At 45.5% G+C, this 17,547-nt stretch overlaps 1 protein-coding gene across 1 annotated transcript in view; it reads left to right on the top strand.

Moving 5' to 3' along the window:
* Positions 1–17,325, top strand: part of LOC115458277 (chymotrypsinogen A-like) — a 35,497-nt gene extending 18,172 nt beyond the window's left edge. The window contains exons 3-6 of the mRNA XM_030188141.1: positions 1,620–1,879; positions 9,186–9,325; positions 16,525–16,769; positions 17,034–17,325. Of these exons, the coding sequence (XP_030044001.1) occupies positions 1,620–1,879; positions 9,186–9,325; positions 16,525–16,769; positions 17,034–17,325 (937 nt within the window). The remainder of the gene's footprint in view (positions 1–1,619; positions 1,880–9,185; positions 9,326–16,524; positions 16,770–17,033) is intronic.
* The last annotated feature ends 222 nt before the right edge of the window (positions 17,326–17,547 follow it).

The following is a 17,547-nucleotide window of genomic DNA, read 5'->3' as shown; positions in this document are numbered from 1 at the left end:
CCTGGGGCAGGGCTACTGCCCCCTACCTTTCTGCATCTTCTCCTCTCTCAGTCTGTCACTTTCCTGTTCCTGTGTGCTGGGACCCAGACTATCGTGTTAACGCAATCACCCGGGTCCCAACATACAGGACCAGGAGAGAGACAGACCAAGGGAGCAGAGCCTTCTTCCTGCCTCCAGAAGCCTTGCTGGTGCCAGGCCCCCCCTTGTAGGTCGGGCCCTGGGAATCTAGCCCTCCCCTTCTCAGCGAACCTGTGCAACCTTAGGCAACTCAGTCTCCAAGAAGCAGCAGGAGGCAGCATTTCCCTTGCAGCTTTCCATCGCCCCCAATTCCTCCCTCCCCACTTCCACAGCTGCAACATCTCCACAGATCATTGAAGGGGAAAAAAAGAAAAGTTCAGATATCATCATGGTGGTAGGAGAAGAAGAGACCTACTAGGTCCAATACCTTCTTTTTTCTTTGGCCTGGTCAGGTGTAAGGGAGAGAGAGGGGAGTTTAGGAAGCAAGAGCAGAAAGAGGGAAGGGGAGCAGTGGGGCAGAAAGAGGTGAGTGTGGGGTGGGGGTTGGGTCTTAGAATGGTAAGAAAAGGAATAGGGCAAAAGGGGTACAGAGGGTAGGGGTTGTGGGTACAGATGGGAGAGTTTAGGATGGCAAGAAGGGAAGAGATGGGGTTAGGGTTGGGGCAGGATGGAAGAAAGATGGGATGTGGGATAAAAGGAGGAGAAAGAGGGGTGTGGGCAGAATGAAGGAAGTTAAGGGCACAAGGAGGGAAGAGTGGGGAGTGTGGGGTGGGGTTAGGAAGAGAGAAGGGGACGACAAAAGGAGAGGAAGAGAAGGTAGTGGGACAGAGGGTGGGGAAGAGAGGTAGTTAAGTGGACTGCATAATAAGGGGCAGGGGGAGTGTTTGTCAACGAATAGGAGGCGAGTGAGGGGAAGTACATGGGATAAAAGGCAGGGAGAGAAAGAAGCTGTTGGGTACAGTTTATAAGGGAAAGCGGACTGAGAAGTGATACAGGTGGTATTTTGTTGGAAGTCGATTGCTTCTTGCTTTTGTGAGGTTGGGAGGTGCAATGTTGGTGTCACTGAACCCCTCTTGTCATTTGGCATATTAAAACCCTATTATAAATGTCACTGCACGCCACTGAGGAGGAACATGCTAGATATGGGACCAGGGTAAAGAAGGAAAGCTTAGATGATGCTCTCCTGCCACGGCACCACCCTCCAAATGCTGCCATCCTAGGCAGACACCAAGTCTATCTACTAACAGGCCAACCCTACTACCCATCTGTTCCCTGTAGAAGGAAAGTGAAAACAGAAGGGGAAGGGCTAGATTTAAGAAGCAGAGTGGTAGCTGCGTAGCTGTGCTCTGTCCCTAAACCCCACTCCCAGTTCTCTGCACACTCTCCGAGAGGGAAGGGACTAGAGGAGGAAGCAAAGGGTTGTTTTATGCTACCTGAGATTTTAGGTACTGATCAATAGTCATTGGGTTGAACATTTTGTGTTCATGTATATCAAAGTTTCTGGTGCTACCTCTAAATTTGCTGTATCCTAGGTGATCACCTAGGTCTGCCTAATGGACAACTGGTCTTCACACGTTTTCTAATAGTTTCTTTGTTCTCAGTTCTAGTTCCTATAGTGTGAAAGTGGAAGTTGGAGTGACATACTTCCAGCAAAAGAAGGAATTGAAAAGGGTGAAGACTATCTTCAGTCATCCGTTGTACGACCCTAACAAATTGGACTATGACATTGCGCTGCTGCTACTCATCGAGCCAATACAGTTCAATGTGCTGAAAAGACCCATCTGCCTCCCAGCTGCAGGCGAATTGGAATACGACGACTGGCATACATGCTATGTTGTTGGGTGGGGAACAGTGGACTATAGTGAGTAAACTGTGTGGCAGTGCTATTAGACAGATGAAAAATGGTTCAGTCCAGAAGAAGGGAAAAAAGGAAAGCCTTAAGCTCCTCAAGGAGTCATCAAACATCCTAAAACTGAAGGCTGAGATCTATTTATTGGACTAATACAAGAATTATGACAGTGCATTTTTGTGTTGGCCTAAGATTCAGTTTTTCCCAGGAGACCAATAAGAAAATCAGGCTTTGTGTCTCCAAAGAGGGGTTCTACAATTGTCTAAATAATTGTCTAAATAATGTAAGGAGGATAATAGATGCTGTAGGTGCCTGGGGGGATGGGATAGGTCCTTAGTATCACTCTCAGTACTTGAGGTCCTCAAATGGGTCATTTTTCAGGTTTTATATTTATTTGATAAGCTGCCAATCAAAATTAATACCTAAGTGGTTTACAATAGTACTAGTAAAATCAACAACTAATAGGTTAAAAATACAGAGGACAGTATTCGGCCCAATAACAACATTTTTACAAACGCTGATCAACGTGGGTTGAAATAGAACTGGATATTCAGTTCTGGGCCTTGTCCAGACACCAGCAGAATATCCAGGTCTTGCCTGCCTGCTGGAAGTTATTTGGGTGCTGGCCAATATTCAGTTTTTATTTCTGTACTTTGTATATGTTATTCTCGTTTATGTATCAGCTCAATTGAAATTGCATAATGTTTGATTTCAGACCCCTGATGCAGGCACTTAGCCAAAACACGGTGTCGTGTTGGGTCCTTTCAAGAATAAAGTGTTATACCTCCTAGTCATCCTCCTGTTGTCTCTGGAAGAGCCTCGCTGGCTACACTACTCTTTCTTTGAGCAATATTCTGTGCCGACACACAGATAACTATCTGGCTACAGTTAGTACAGCTATTTCTGTGGTTCTGCTTGGCCAGATAGATATCCAGGTCTACCCTGACTCTGCACCTGGACCACCCCAGTACTCAGAGTGCTTCATGGACTCCCCAGATTTTCAGCAGCAGTATCTGGTTATGTGCTGCTGAAAATCTAGAGATCATCCAGTCAGGGGGAGGCAATCAGGTAGGAGTCTTTCCTACCTGATTATTCAGATTCTATATATGGCGCCTAAAACATCGGCGCAGAAATTGGTACCAACTAAGCACATTCTATAATCGGCACAATACACTTAGTTGATGTTTCAGTGCCTAAATCTACGCGCATCCATATACACTGATGAAAACATGGCGTAAATCCCTGCGCGTAGATTTAGGTGCACTAGGCCATATTCTATAACTAGGCACTCACATTTCGGAACGCCCACAAAACGCATATTTTCCCTACCATAACCATGCCCCTTTTTGCCTGTGTGCGTTAGAACTTCAGCGTACATCATGGTAGAATACGCTTAGTGAGTTGTGAACCTAAATTCTAATCAGTGACAATTAGTGCTCATTATTGCTTATTAAGTGCTATCAGCGCTCATTAGCTTGTTAAGCCAATTAAGTTGCCCGAGGTGTTATAGAATCCATGTCGATTTCAGCGTGGATCTCTAGGCGCGCTATATAGAATCCAGCAGATAATAATTACAATCATGACAACAGTTACAAGGGGAGTCTGGCCAGAATAGGGATCCCTAATAAATATTCGTGAGTTTATCATGCCTACTACCTCCATTATATGAAAATCTCTGTCATGTATATTCATTAAGGATAGCCTGAAAATCTGACCTGTTTGCAGTCCTCGAAGACTGGAAGTGAATATGTTTAGTTTAGTTTGTTGAAACTTGATATACCACTGAGGTAATAATACTACTACTACTACTATTTAGCATTTCTATAGCGCTACAAGGCGTACGCAGCGCTGCACAAACATAGAAGAAAGACAGTCCCTGCTCAAAGAGCTTACAATCTAATATCAGCAAGCCGTTTACAATTAATATAAGACAGAATAAGAAAGCAATAATTAAAAGTCAGAAAAGTGGAAGAAAATTTACTTCAATGTCCAGTCATAGGAAGAGATAGAAAAGAGTTATCCATATGCTACAGGCTTCTGCTCTGTCTGCCACGCCAACAAAAATCAAGCCACTGCTCAAAATATGCTAATCATTAAAGACATCATTAGACAAAAATGCTTTTGTTTCCTAAATTATAAATATAAAGGCATTAGATGCAGCTAATTAGGTAGATGGTTCAATAGCAAAGGACCCATCGCACTAAATATGGAATCATAAATGGAATCTAGATAAATGACACTAAAAGAAGGTATAACTAACAAATTTAGTTCCGATGATCTCAGAGGCCTAAGTGATAAATAAGTTATCAAGAAATGGGATAAAGTCATTGGCATCTCAGAATGATAAACTTTATAGAATTATGTTAGAATCTTGAAAGTTATTCTATGTGAAATTGGGAGCCAGTGCTCTTCTCTCACAATAAATATGCAGGAGATAAATTTGCATACCAAGGAGGTGGTACATGCAAATTTGTCTTATGCATATTCATTGTGGATATCCTGAAAACCTGACTGGCTTAGTGTGTCCTGAGGACTGGGTGGAGAACCCCTGCTGTAGATCAGTGCTTATTAGACTTATCATGGACAGAGAAAACATGTAATTAAACTCGTAATTAAACTCTGGAATTTGTTGCCGGAGAACATGGTGAAGGCGGTTAGCTACTACTACTACTACTACTACTATTTAGCATTTCTATAGCGCTACAAGGCGTACGCAGCGCTGCACAAACATAGAAGAAAGACAGTCCCTGCTCAAAGAGCTTACAATCTAATAGACAAAAAATAAATAAAGTAAGCAAATCAAATCAATTAATGTGAACGGGAAGGAAGAGAGGAGGGTAGGTGGAGGCGAGTGGTTACAAGTGGTTACGAGTCAAAAGCAATGTTAAAGAGGTGGGATTTCAGTCTAGATTTAAAGGTGGCCAAGGATGGGGCAAGACGTAGGGGCTCAGGAAGTTTATTCCAGGCGTAGGGTGCAGCGAGACAGAAGGCGCGAAGTCTGGAGTTGGCAGTAGTGGAGAAGGGAACAGATAAGAAGGATTTATCCATGGAGTGGAGTGCATGGGAAGGGGTGTAGGAAGGACGAGTGTGGAGAGATACTGGGGAGCAGCAGAGTGAGTACATTTATAGGTTAGTAGAAGAAGTTTGAACAGGATGCGAAAACGGATAGGGAGCCAGTGAAGGGTCTTGAGGAGAGGAGTAGTATGAGTAAAGCGACCCTGGCGGAAGATGAGACGGGCAGCAGAGTTTTGAACCGACTGGAGAGGGGAGAGGTGACTAAGTGGGAGGCCAGCAAGAAGCAGATTGCAGTAGTCTAAACGAGAGGTGACAAGGGTGTGGATGAGGATTTTGGTAGAGTGCTCGGAAAGAAAGGGGCGGATTTTACGGATGTTGTAAAGAAAGAAACGACAGATCTTGGCAATCTGCTGGATATGAGCAGAGAAGGAGAGAGAAGAGTCAAAGATGACCCCAAGGTTTCGAGCTGAGGAGACAGGGAGAATGAGAGAGCCATCAACAGAAATAGAAAACGGGGGGAGCGGGGAGGTGGGTTTGGGGGGGAAAATGAGAAGCTCGGTTTTGGTCATATTTAATTTCAGGTGGCGTTCAGACATCCAGACAGCAATGTCAGACAAGCATGCTGAAACTTTGGTTTGGATGCAAGGTGAGATATCAGGGGTAGAAAGGTAGATTTGGAAGTCATCAGCATAGAGATGGTAGGAAAAGCCATGGGATGAGATTAATGAACCAAGGGAAGAAGTGTAGATAGAAAAGAGGAGGGGACCAAGAACAGAACCCTGAGGTACGCCAACAGGCAGAGGGATAGAAGTAGAAGAGGATCCACCAGAGTGAACACTAAAGGTGCGGAGGGAGAGGTAGGAAGAGAACCAGGAAAGGACAGAGCCCTGGAATCCAAGTGAGGACAGGGTATCGAGAAGTATGCTGTGATCGACAGTGTCAAAAGCAGCGGAAAGATCAAGAAGAATGAGGATAGAATATTGACCTCTGGATTTAGCCAGTAATAGGTCATTGGAGACTTTAGTAAGCGCAGTTTCGGTTGAGTGGAGAGGGCGAAAACCAGATTGTAGTGGGTCAAGAACAGCATGTGAGGAGAGAAAATCAAGGCAGCGGCGGTGAACAGCACGCTCAAGTAGTTTGGAGAGAAAAGGAAGGAGGGAGATGGGTCGGTAATTAGAGGGACAAGTAGGGTCGAGTGAAGGCTTCTTAAGGAGAGGTGTGACCACAGCATGTTTAAAGGCAGCAGGGACAGTCGCAGTGGAAAGTGAGAGGTTGAGAATGTGACAGATAAAAGGAATAAGAGCAGGAGAGATGGCATTAAGAAGGTGGGTGGGAATGGGATCAGAGGAACAGGTGGTACATTTTGAGGAAGAAAGGAGAAGTGTAGTTTCCTCAATAGTAACTTCAGGAAAGGAGGAAAGGGAATGAGGGGAAGGAGAGAGAGGGGAACGTACTAGTGGAGGGAGAGGTGGTGAGGTAGAGAAAGCAAGGTTTATCTTTTGAACCTTGTTGTGAAAGAATTCAGCAAGGGTCTGAGGAGATAATGAAGGGGGAGTTGGGGGAGGGGGCACCTTGAGGAGAGAGTTCAATGTGGTGAAGAGAAGTCGAGGATTAGAGCCAAGAGAGTTGGTCAGTTGGATATAATAATCCTGTTTGGCACGTAAAAGAGCAGATTGGAAGGAGGTCAGCATGAACTTAAAGTGTAAGAAATCAGCAAGGGACCGAGATTTCCGCCAGAGGCGTTCGGCGGAGCGGGTACAGGAACGTAGGTAGCGGATATTAGAAGTCAGCCAAGGTTGGGGTTTTGTACGCCTTACAGGGCGGGTCATCAAAGGTGCAAGAGTGTCTAAGGCAGAGGATAGAGTATTGTTGTAAGAAGAAACAGCCTCGTTGACAGACGTTGATGGTGCCACAGTAGAGAGGAGATTTGAAACATGGGAGGATAGAGATGAAGGGTCAATATCGTGAAGATTCCTAGATAAATTAGATAAGATAGGACGGGACTGGGAGGGAGGAGATTTAAGTGTGAAAGTTATAAGATGGTGATCAGAGGAGGGAAGATCAGAGGCAAGGAAACTAGAGGGTGAACAGTTGGAGGAGAAGATGAGATCAAGACAGTGACCATTTTGATGAGTGGGGGAGCATAGTTGGAGATTAAAGGAGGATGTTAAAGCGAGTAACTTGGAAATATAAGAGTTGGAAGGCTCATTAGCAGGAATATTAAAGTCACCAAGGATGAGAGAGGGGGAGGAAGGATCATGGAAGAAGGCAAGCCAGGCGTCAAAGTCACTGAGAAAGGATGAAAGGGACTTATCAGGGAGACGATAAATGACCGCTATTCGAAGAGGCAGAGGAGAGAAAAGGCGGATAGAGTGGACTTCAAAGGAGGAAAAACAGTGAGATTGAGGTGGAAGAAGGGGTTGAAATCTGGAGGAGGGAGAGAGAAGTAGTCCAACACCGCCCCCACGGCCAGCAGGGCGAGGAGTATGTGAAAATAGATAACCGCCATGGCACAGGGCTGCGACTGAAGCAGAGTCATCAGGGCAGAGCCAGGTTTCATGGCGAGCAGATGGAGGTGACGTGAGATAAAGAGGTCCTGGATATAGGCGAGTTTGTTACAGATAGAGCGGGCATTCCATAGGGCGCAAGAGAAGGGCAGAGAAGAGGAGGGGAGTAGAGAAATAGAGATGAGGTTAGAGAGGTCGCGGTGAGATCTGTATTGTTGGGATAATAGTTGGTGAGGGGGGCCAGGATTGGGATTGATGTCACCGGCTGAGAGTAAGAGAAGGAGTAAAAGAGAGCGGAGGAGAGTAGGAGAGGTGTGGCCACGAAGGCGTCGAAGGCGAGAGGTATTTAGGTGGAATGGGGAAGGCAAAATGGATGGAAGAAAGAGGCGGAGATTAAAAGCCAAGAGGGAGGAAGAGGGTAGGAGAGAAGGTGAGGTGATGAAATCGATGGATGGGCAGTGAGTTCCTGTAGTGGAGAGAGGTAGGGGGTGAGGGAAAAGATTAGGAAGGGACAGGGCTAGGAAGAGAATGTGAATAGGGGCCATAAATGACTGAGGTACTTTAGCAACTGGGAAGAAGATTAGATGTAAAGAGAAAAATGCACCTAGAGCGGAGGCCCTGAGTGGATCGGAGTGGACCTGGGTGTCACCCCAGAGAAGGCTGTAAGGATATGCAGATGAGCTGCAAGTCCTCCAAAGCACCTAAAAGGCAGCCGGTGGTAGAGCTGGGCACCTCTCTGCTGAGGAAAGGCTTACCAGGGGTTAGGCCGAAGCCAGCATTCCTCCCCCTGAGGGTCCCCTGATCCTAGCCAAAAAGCACCTGGAAACTCTGTGCACTTGGAGCGAGGGCCCTGGGAAGATCGGGGTGGAACTGGAGTCACCCAGGATACAGCTGTGAGGAAATGCAGAAGGGCTGCAAGTCCTCCACAGCACCTGGTGGGAGCACTGGGCACCTAGAGCGGAGGCCCTGAGTGGATCGGAGTGGACCTGGGTGTCACCCCGGAGAAGGCTGTAAGGATATGCAGATGAGCTGCAAGTCCTCCACAGCACCTGAAAGGCAGCCGGTGGTAGAGCTGGGCACCTCTCAGCTGAGGAAAGGCTTACCAGGGATTAGGCCGAAGCCAGCATTCCTCCCCCTGAGGGTCGCCTAAGTGGACTTGGGAAAATCCACAATTCCGGGAATAACATGTATAGAATGTTTGTACGTTTGGGTAGCTTGCCAGGTGCCCTTGGCCTGGATTGGCCGCTGTCGTGGACAAGATGCTGGGCTCGATGGACCTTTGGTCTTTTCCCAGTGTGGCATTACTTATGTACTTATTCTTGAAAAGAGTAAACAGGTGCTTCACGTCTATCCTTTCCACTCCACTCATTATTTTATAGACCTCTATCATATCTCTTCTCTTATTATAATATAATTATGTACAAAAGGGCAAGAGGGTTGGCTTCTGAGACACACAGCTATATATTTACTCTTTCTGCATTTTCCTTTAAGATTGTAACTTTATCCCTTCACTGCTAATGTCTATTTTTTAAATTTTTGTAAACCACACAGAAGGCCTTGCTGATTGGTGGGATAACAAACTTGAAACCTGAATGCTTCTGCAGCATTTCCAGCTCTTGCTGACCCAGGGAGTGCAATTCCTAAATCAGGAATAAAGCCCAGGCCTCGTCTCATGGCAGTATGCACTGTACAACACTGCTGTTGAGCCACTGCCTTGTCCCATCTGCAAAGCTGCTAAGTTACATGGAGGGTTAGATTTACTTCTGTTCGGGAAATTATGTTCTGTTTTTTTACAGACAACTATAGGGTTGAAAGAAAATTACGGAAGGCGCTGGTACTCCTGATAAAGTTCAAAACATGTCAAGACTGGTACGAACAATTATCGTGGAACATGTTATGTGCTGGCCATGAAGAAGGAGGACCTAGCTCTTGCCAGGTTACATTTTACTTATAATACAGTTTGAGATATTGGATGTCACGGCCCAATGAGATGAGATTTAAGGACCTAAATATGTATATGCTGGGGTGGGGGGGGTGGGGGTTATGATAGAAATATTTCAATACCTTTAAGATATAAATAGAGAAAGGGGATGAGAGTTGACATACTGCCTTTCTGTGGTTACATTCAAAGTGGTTTACGTTAGATATGGGTATTGTTTTTGTACCTTCATGCCCCCTTGCCCAGAGTCACGGGGAGCTGCAGTGGGAATCAAGCCCAGTTACCCCTGTTCTCAGCCTGTTGTGCTAACCATTAGGCTACTCCTCAACACATGGATTAGTGCACCTTAATAAAAGGACCCATAATGTGCAGGAAGTAAAAAACCTTTTCAGTGAAAAGAACGTTTTAGAAGAGCTGATGATATGGGTACACTCATGAGTAACGTATGGAAATATTTCTTCACAGAAAGGATGGTGAATGCATGAAACAGTTTTTTGGGAAAGTGGTGGAGACAAAAAGAATAGAATTTGAGAGGGCCCAGGATAGGCCTAAAGGATACTTAGTTGTGAATAAGTGAGGGAAATATCTGAGATTAACTGGCGCCTATGGCATTGTACTAAGATGTAAATTCAGAAGAAAATAGATGGACTTCACTGGCCTTATCTATTCTATTTCTAAGTTATTATTGTGCTTTTGTATTTACATGCATATGCATTTGCGTATGTAACCCACCCCCCCACACACACACACGCTGGTACAACTAGGCTGATGCCTAGTGTAAGCCCAGTAAGTTGGGAATAAGTAAGATTACCATACGTCTGGTTTTACCCAGACATGTCCTCTTTTTGAGGACACGACCATGCAACAGGACAAGTTATGCCAGCCTGACCGTTTGTCTGGATTTGTGGACAAATGGGCAGTGTGGCGGGTGGGCAGGCAGGCCTAAGGGTGTCCTATCCTCCCCTCCACTCCTTTATAATACTGTAGTGTCCTGGTGGTCTAGTGACCTCTTCGGGGCAGGAAAGAGCCCCCTCTTTCCTGCCTGGAGCGGCTGTAGACTGTCTTGCTGCCTCCCGTGTTGGCACCGATTCAAAATGGCTGCCGAGAGTTCAAGCGGCAGCCTTGCAAGACTTCCACACTCCCATGGGATCCACTGTCGCCGCTGCTGCGTCTCTTGATGAGCAGCAGCAGTCGCGGCAAAACAAGAAAAGCTTTGGAGGGAGGCATCATATCTCATCCTTTGTCTCAGGCAGCAAATTGTCTTGAGCCAACCCTACAGCAAAAATAATAAATGGATGTTAATCTTCCCCTGAGCAACCAGCACTCCTTACACAACTTCATCTTGCTGAGTTGCCCTGCGTGACTCAGGAAATTGAGGGCTGAACAAGAGAAGGTTAGGAAACAATGGAAGCAGGTGGGAGAGAGGATCCATTGCATTACGGAAGAACACAGGCACAAAGAGAGAGGGGGCCAAGGGGGCCAAGGATGGACATGTAATGAAAGGGAGAGATGAGGCATTGGAGGGAAGTGGAGAGAGTTGAGAGGGGTGGGGAAGACAGAAATGGAGGCAGGAAAATGTTGAGAGAGAAGGGGCAATGGGGGTGAGCTATCAAGGTGAGAGAGGAAAAATGGAAAAGGAGAGCATGGGGAAAGGTACAGGGGGAAGAAGAGGTGGGAAATGAGGAAAGAGGAGTGAAGGTAAGGCAAGAGGGAGAAGAGGGAGATTAGAGTTGGGGAAAATGTGAGATTGTGAAGGGAAAAGAGAGATGAGAGGGTGGAGGTAAAGAAGAGGCGGGAGAATAAGAAGAGATAAAGGGAGAAAAAGGGTGGTGAGAGAAGAGGTGAAAAAGAATAAAGATGAAAGAAAGAGGTAAAGGATATGAACCAAAGGAGGACAGTATGTGAGGGGTGGAAAGGGGTGAGCATTGGGTGAGAAAGAGAGGACCAAGGAATGTGAGAAAGAGGGGAAAGAGTATGAGCAGGATAAAGAAGTACCAAAGGGAAACAAAAGAAATAGGAAAGAAATGTATAAAAGAAGAAAGATGGCAGAAAACCAGAGGGAAGGATGAAAGAATAGAAACGATAATAGAAAAAGGAAGCTTAGAAATCAGAGCAAGAATGGAAAAATAAACTAGAAAAGGCTGAAACTACTGGTGGGATTCTTTATGAATAGAAGGCCCTTGAGATTTTCTTACATTGTCTTTTATAATATATAAAGGTTTAGGAGGAAAATGTTACTTTGGCTTGCCTCTCCCCATACCTACCTACCTTGCCTCCCTGTTACCACCCAAAATATTTCTCTCGAGGTTCCACTGGGGTGGGAAGGTTGAGGCAGAGGGAAGAAAGAGAGAGACCTGGGGAGGAAAAGGTGAGAGATAATGTTAGACTGATGGGGGTGAGTGGAGGGAAGATAGAGTGAGTGAGAGAGATCAGAAAAGGGAGGGGGCAGAGATGCTGGACCATGAAGGGGAGAGAAATGAGAGACTGGAACCTGAAGTGGAGATACACTGAACCAGTAGAGTGAAAGAATGATGCCAGTCTGTGGAGAAGGGAGGGGAGGATGGGCATGGTAGAAAGAAGGAAAGAGAGAGGTGACAAGCTGGATAAGCAAAGGGATAGGGACACTGTTAGGGCAGGTGCTGAACATGAGGGGATGATGGAGATAGGGACCAAAGATGGATAGTAGACATAGACAGAGAAGAAATATCAAAGTGACAGGAGACCCTGGAAAGAGAGTTAAGAAAAAAGAAAAACAACAAAGGTTGAAAAAGTATATTTTTCTGAGTTTATTAATTGTAATATGTCAGCTTTAGGAAACACACTCTATATATAATCAACTCTTCTCTCTCTTACTTTATCATGGACCACAGCAGTGTCACTCAAAGGCTCAATACTTCATTCCCCGTAAGCTTTATGTATCCTCCTCATCACAGGTCATAAGAATAGCCATACTGGGTCAGACCAATGGTCCATCTAACATTGTAACATAGTAAATTAAGGCAGCCCAACAAGATAAACTCATTTTACATGGTATGTTATACTTTATATTTATACCCGAGTTTCATTTCTAGCCCAGTATCCTGTTTCCAACAGTGGCCAATCCAGGTCACAAGCACCTATATTCTTTAATTGTTCATTTTTTTTGTTACATTTGTACCCTGCGCTTTCCCACTAATGGCAGGCTCAATGCGGCTTACATGGGGCAATGGAGGGTTAAGTGACTTTCTTATCTTCACTAAAACTTTTCATAGCAAATATAACTTTTACTTGATATTTCTCCTTTATATAAAACAACAGAGAGTATTCATCTTATCATGAAGATTTCTAACATCTTTCTCAGTCGGTCAAGGGGATACATCCGACATGTTTCGCCCAACAGGCTGCATCAAAGGCATCCCCTACAACTGGTAGCTTAAGGGGATTTCCTTGATCCAGCAAGCATTTTATATTTTGGTCTGGACTCATCCTGCAGCGGGAGGTCAGGGTTTAGGTTTAGTTAGGAGGGATGCTGCTTGTTTGGGTTGTCTTGTCTCTGTGTCTGACTTATTGGTTCTCTCTTGTACTTTTGTTGACAGTCTTGGCTCATTTTCAAAAGAGAAAAACGTCAAAAAGTGGCTTAAATCTGCATTTGGATGTTTATCTCATAAAAACATCCAAATTGGTATTTTCAAAACCAAATTTTAGACGTTTTTCTATGAAGTCCATCAGAAGTGTGTTCAAATCACAAGGGGGTGTGTCAGGGGCATGTTAAGGGTGGGATCTGGGTGTTCCTAACACTTGGATATTTTTCAGCCATAATGGAACAAAACAAAGGTGTCCAGGACTAAAACTAAGATGTTTTGAGCTAGACCTGTTTTTATAACGAATAAGGCACAAAAGGGTGCCCGAAATGATCAGATAACCACTGGAAGGAATCAGGAGTGACCCCAATACCCCCCAGTGGTCACTGACCCCCTCTCACCCCCCACAAATGTGAATACAATTATGATTTAGCAGCCTGTATGACAGGCTCAGATGTTAAAGCCAGGTCTATTACAGCAGCATGCAGGTCTCTGGAGTAGCGTAGTGGTCAGTGCAGTCAACATGGCTTAGGTGACTCTGGTCCCTATCTCTCTCTGCCTGTCACATTTGTGGTGGAAACTGTGAGTCCTCCAAAACTCACCAGAAACCCACTATACCCACATATAGGTGCCCCCTTCACCCATAAGGGCTATTGTAGTGGTGTACAGTTGTGGGCAGTGGGTTTTGGTTGGGTTTTGGGGGCCTGAGCAGACAAGATAAGGGAGCAACGGTGAGATGTGTATCTGGGAGCCTGTTTTTAAGTCCACTGCAGTGCCCTCTAGGATGCCCCATTCTCCTGGGATGTCTGGGAGACCAGTCTACTAAAAATGCTGGCCCCTTCTACATCCCAAAGGCTTGATTTTCTATGTTTTTACTTGGACGTTTTTAGTTGTTGTTTTTTTTTTTGAATGGACCAAAAAAACAAAACGTCCAAAGAACAAAACCTTTTCAGAAACAGTATTTTGGAAAACAAAAGATAGATGTTTTTCTTTTTTGAAAATGAACTTCTTTCCTATTCAGATTTTGGATGTTTTTTACAAAAGGTCTAAAGTCGGACTTAGACGTCATATCAAAAATGCCCCTCCATGTGGAGGAGTGGCCTAGTGGTTAGGGTGGTGGACTTTGGTCCTGAGGAACTGAGTTTGATTCCCACTTCAGGCACAGGCAGCTCCTTATGACTCTGGGCAAGTCACTTAACACTCCATTGCCGCATTGAGCCTGCCATAAGTGGGAAAGCGCGGGGTACAAATGTAACAAAAATAAAATAGATACTATTGGAGATTCTACATGGAATGTTGCTACTATTGGAGATTCTACATGGAATGTTGCTATTCCACTAGCAACATTCCATGTAGAAGGCTGCGCAGGCTTCTGTTTCTGTGAGGCTGACGTCCTGCACTCACAGAAGCAGAAGCCTGCGCGGCCACATTGGTGATCTGCAAGGGCCGACTTCTACATTCCATGTAGAATCTCAAATAGTAGCAACACTGGAGGAGTGGCCTAGTGGTTAGGGTGATGGACTTTGGTCCTGAGGAACTGAGTTCGATTCCCACTTCAGGCACAGGCAGCTCCTTGTGACTCTGGGCAAGTCACTTAACCCTCCATTGCCCCATGTAAGCTGCATTGAGCCTGCCATGAGTGGGAAAGCGCAGGGTACAAATGTAACAAAAATAAAATAGATACTATTGGAGATTCTACATGGAATGTTGCTATTCCACTAGCAACATTCCATGTAGAAGGCTGCGCAGGCTTCTGTTTCTGTGAGTCTGACGTCCTGCAGGACGTCAGACTCACAGAAGCAGAAGCCTGCGCGGCCACATTGGTGATCTGCAAGGGCCGACTTCTACATTCCATGTAGAATCTCAAATAGTAGCAACAGTGGAGGAGTGGCCTAGTGGTTAGGGTGGTGGACTTTGGTCCTGGGGAACTGAGTTCGATTCCCACTTCAGGCACAGGCAGTTCCTTGTGACTTTGGGCAAGTCACTTAACCCTCCATTGCCCCAGGTACAAATAAGTACCTGTATACAATATGTAAGCCGCATTGAGCCTGCCATGAGTGGGAAAGCGCGGGGTACAAATAAAATAAAATGTATACTTGTTTATCTGATGTGGTTGCTCTTCTGACTAAGTTTAGTGTCTCAGTGATAATGGGAGTATGTTCTGTCTTATCTACAAATGGTGTTCCTTTCTGTCTTTACATTTTTAAAAAATGTTTTATTGCTTTTACTTTAAACAGCTTTATTTTGCTCACAATGAAAGCAGTATAGCAAATGTAATAAATGGTAAACGATAAATGATGCAAGGTTTGTTTACCTCCAAATCCCTCCCCCTCAGTCCCTATTACCTTGGGACAGATGGCATTATGGGGTGGGGGGATCTTAATTTATCCACCCAGGGCCCATTCAGTTCTTTCTACATTATTAGTCTCTACATCTGATGAACGCTCCTCCTTATGTCATGCCCAAATAGTGCAAATTCTTCTTTATTTCAGGGACATCCCTGTGCAGGCGTGCTATGCTTGCCCACTGGTAGGAAACCACTCCACTTTTGAATTGGTACAAAAAACTTGTCCCCAGCACCTTTGGAACACAACATCTACTCCTTGCACTGCATTCCAATGGCTGGCACTGGTATTAGTAGTAGAAGTCACCTGCTCTGTGCCAGAAATTGCAGTCCAAGTAGCCAAAATAGTTTTTTGTTCTGCTTCAACTCAGGGGCATAGCCAGACACCCAATTTTGGGTGGGCCTGAGCTCCAAGTGGGCAGGCACGAGAACCCCGGCCCCAGCATCTCTCCTTTGCCTACTCCCCCAGGCGACTGGACACCTTCTCAACTTCCCCCCCCTCCCCCCCCCTTTGAAAGTCTTTATTTCTTTGCTGGCAGTGAGCAGCAATTCATACCTGCTGCACATGCCAGCCCTGAGCCGTCCCTCTGACCTGGTAGCACCTGTGTGGAATCAGGAAGTTGCATCAAAAGGAAAGGCTTAGGACTGGCACAAGCAGCGGGTATGACTTACTGCTTGCTGCCAGCAAAACATGAAGGCTTTCGAAGGTGCAGGGGAGTTGAGGTGGGTGGAGTTGAGATGTCAGAATGCCTGTGGGGGAGGGGAGGGAAGGGAGAGATGCCAGGAATCTTGAGCTGGTGGGGATTGCGGAATGACACTAGCCATATCAGAGAAGTGCCACTGCTGGGTGGGCCTCAGCCCAAAGTAAGTGGGCCTGGGACCACCTGGGCCCACCCATGGCTATGCCACTGCTCCAACTCCAACACTTGCTCCAAAATCCTAACAAGTTGGCAAACCTCTACTCTGGCTCGACAATTTTTCCTGCTTGCTTCAAGTCCCTGTTATTTGAGTGCTAGATAATGTAACTATGATTATGTAATCATGATGTTACATGTGTGTTTGTGTGTTTAATAGCACAGACAGGGACTGATTCATCACTTGCTTTCTAGTAGTGTCAGTCATAGACACATAAGACTATATATAGGCCTAAGAATAGAATTAGAATAAGATAAACCAAGACCTTCTACTGATTTAAACAATATTCATCTATTGCCTCTTACTTATAAACAGTGTTAGTGTAGGAACAAGATCATTCAGTACTGGCTGTGTCATTTCTTTCCTTTCCTCCACAGGGTGACAGTGGCGGGCCCCTGGTGTGCAAATACGTGAAGGACGGTCTCTGGTATGAGGTGGGGATTGTGAGCTGGGGACCCGTCGCCTGTGGTGAGAAGGAGTCACCTGGTGTCTACACTCTAGTCTCCAGATTTGTGAACTGGACAATAGAAACGACAGCAGCTGCTGGGAAGCCATATGTGCCAGACGAACAGCGTCTGTCAAAGGAGGAGGGCGATGAGGAGGAAGAAGAGGAGGAGCCCCCGTTTGACACTACTGCTACTTCTTCGGCCACTAATACTACTACTACTTCTACTACTACTACTACAACAACTACTACTACTTCTACTACTACAACAACTACTACTACTTCTACTACTACTACTACTACTACTACTACAACAACTACTACTACTTCTACTACTACTTCTACTACTACTACTTCTAGTACTACTACTTCTACTACTTCTACTACTACTACTTCTACTTCTACTACTACTACTTCTACTGCCTCAACATCCATTATTAGCTCCACCACCCTGTCAACTGTCCCTAATGTTCCTGTTGTTCCTGTTGTCCCTGATGTCCCTGATGTTCCTGCTGTCTGTGATGTTCCTGTTGACCCTGATGTTCCTGCTGTCCGTGATGTTCCTGTTGTCTCTGGTGTTCCTGCTGTCCCTGATGTTCCTGTTGTCCCTGTGTCCCTAATGTTCCTGCTGTCTCTGATGATCCTGCTGTTCCTTTTGTCCCTGCTGTCCCTGCTGTCCGTGATGTCCCAGCTCTCAAACCCCTCACCTCCAAACTGCAAATTATCCAAATAAACATCCAGTTTTAATTAGACTCCCTAATGGCTCCTCTGTTGTCACTACTATTCCCATTAGATCCTCTGGCAGGGTCCCTTTCATCAGCTACCAGGATTATCCAGTGATGTTGTCATTAACCCCCGCTCTCATCGCTACTAACTGCCACTGATATCCCTTCTGCCACTAACTCCTCCTACTTCTATTAACTACCCTCCTACAAATGTCACTATAACATTCTAC

Source organism: Microcaecilia unicolor, chromosome 14, assembly GCF_901765095.1.
Source record: "Microcaecilia unicolor chromosome 14, aMicUni1.1, whole genome shotgun sequence".
Classification (NCBI taxonomy): domain Eukaryota; kingdom Metazoa; phylum Chordata; class Amphibia; order Gymnophiona; family Siphonopidae; genus Microcaecilia; species Microcaecilia unicolor.
This window is presented reverse-complemented; position numbering and strand designations above follow the sequence as displayed.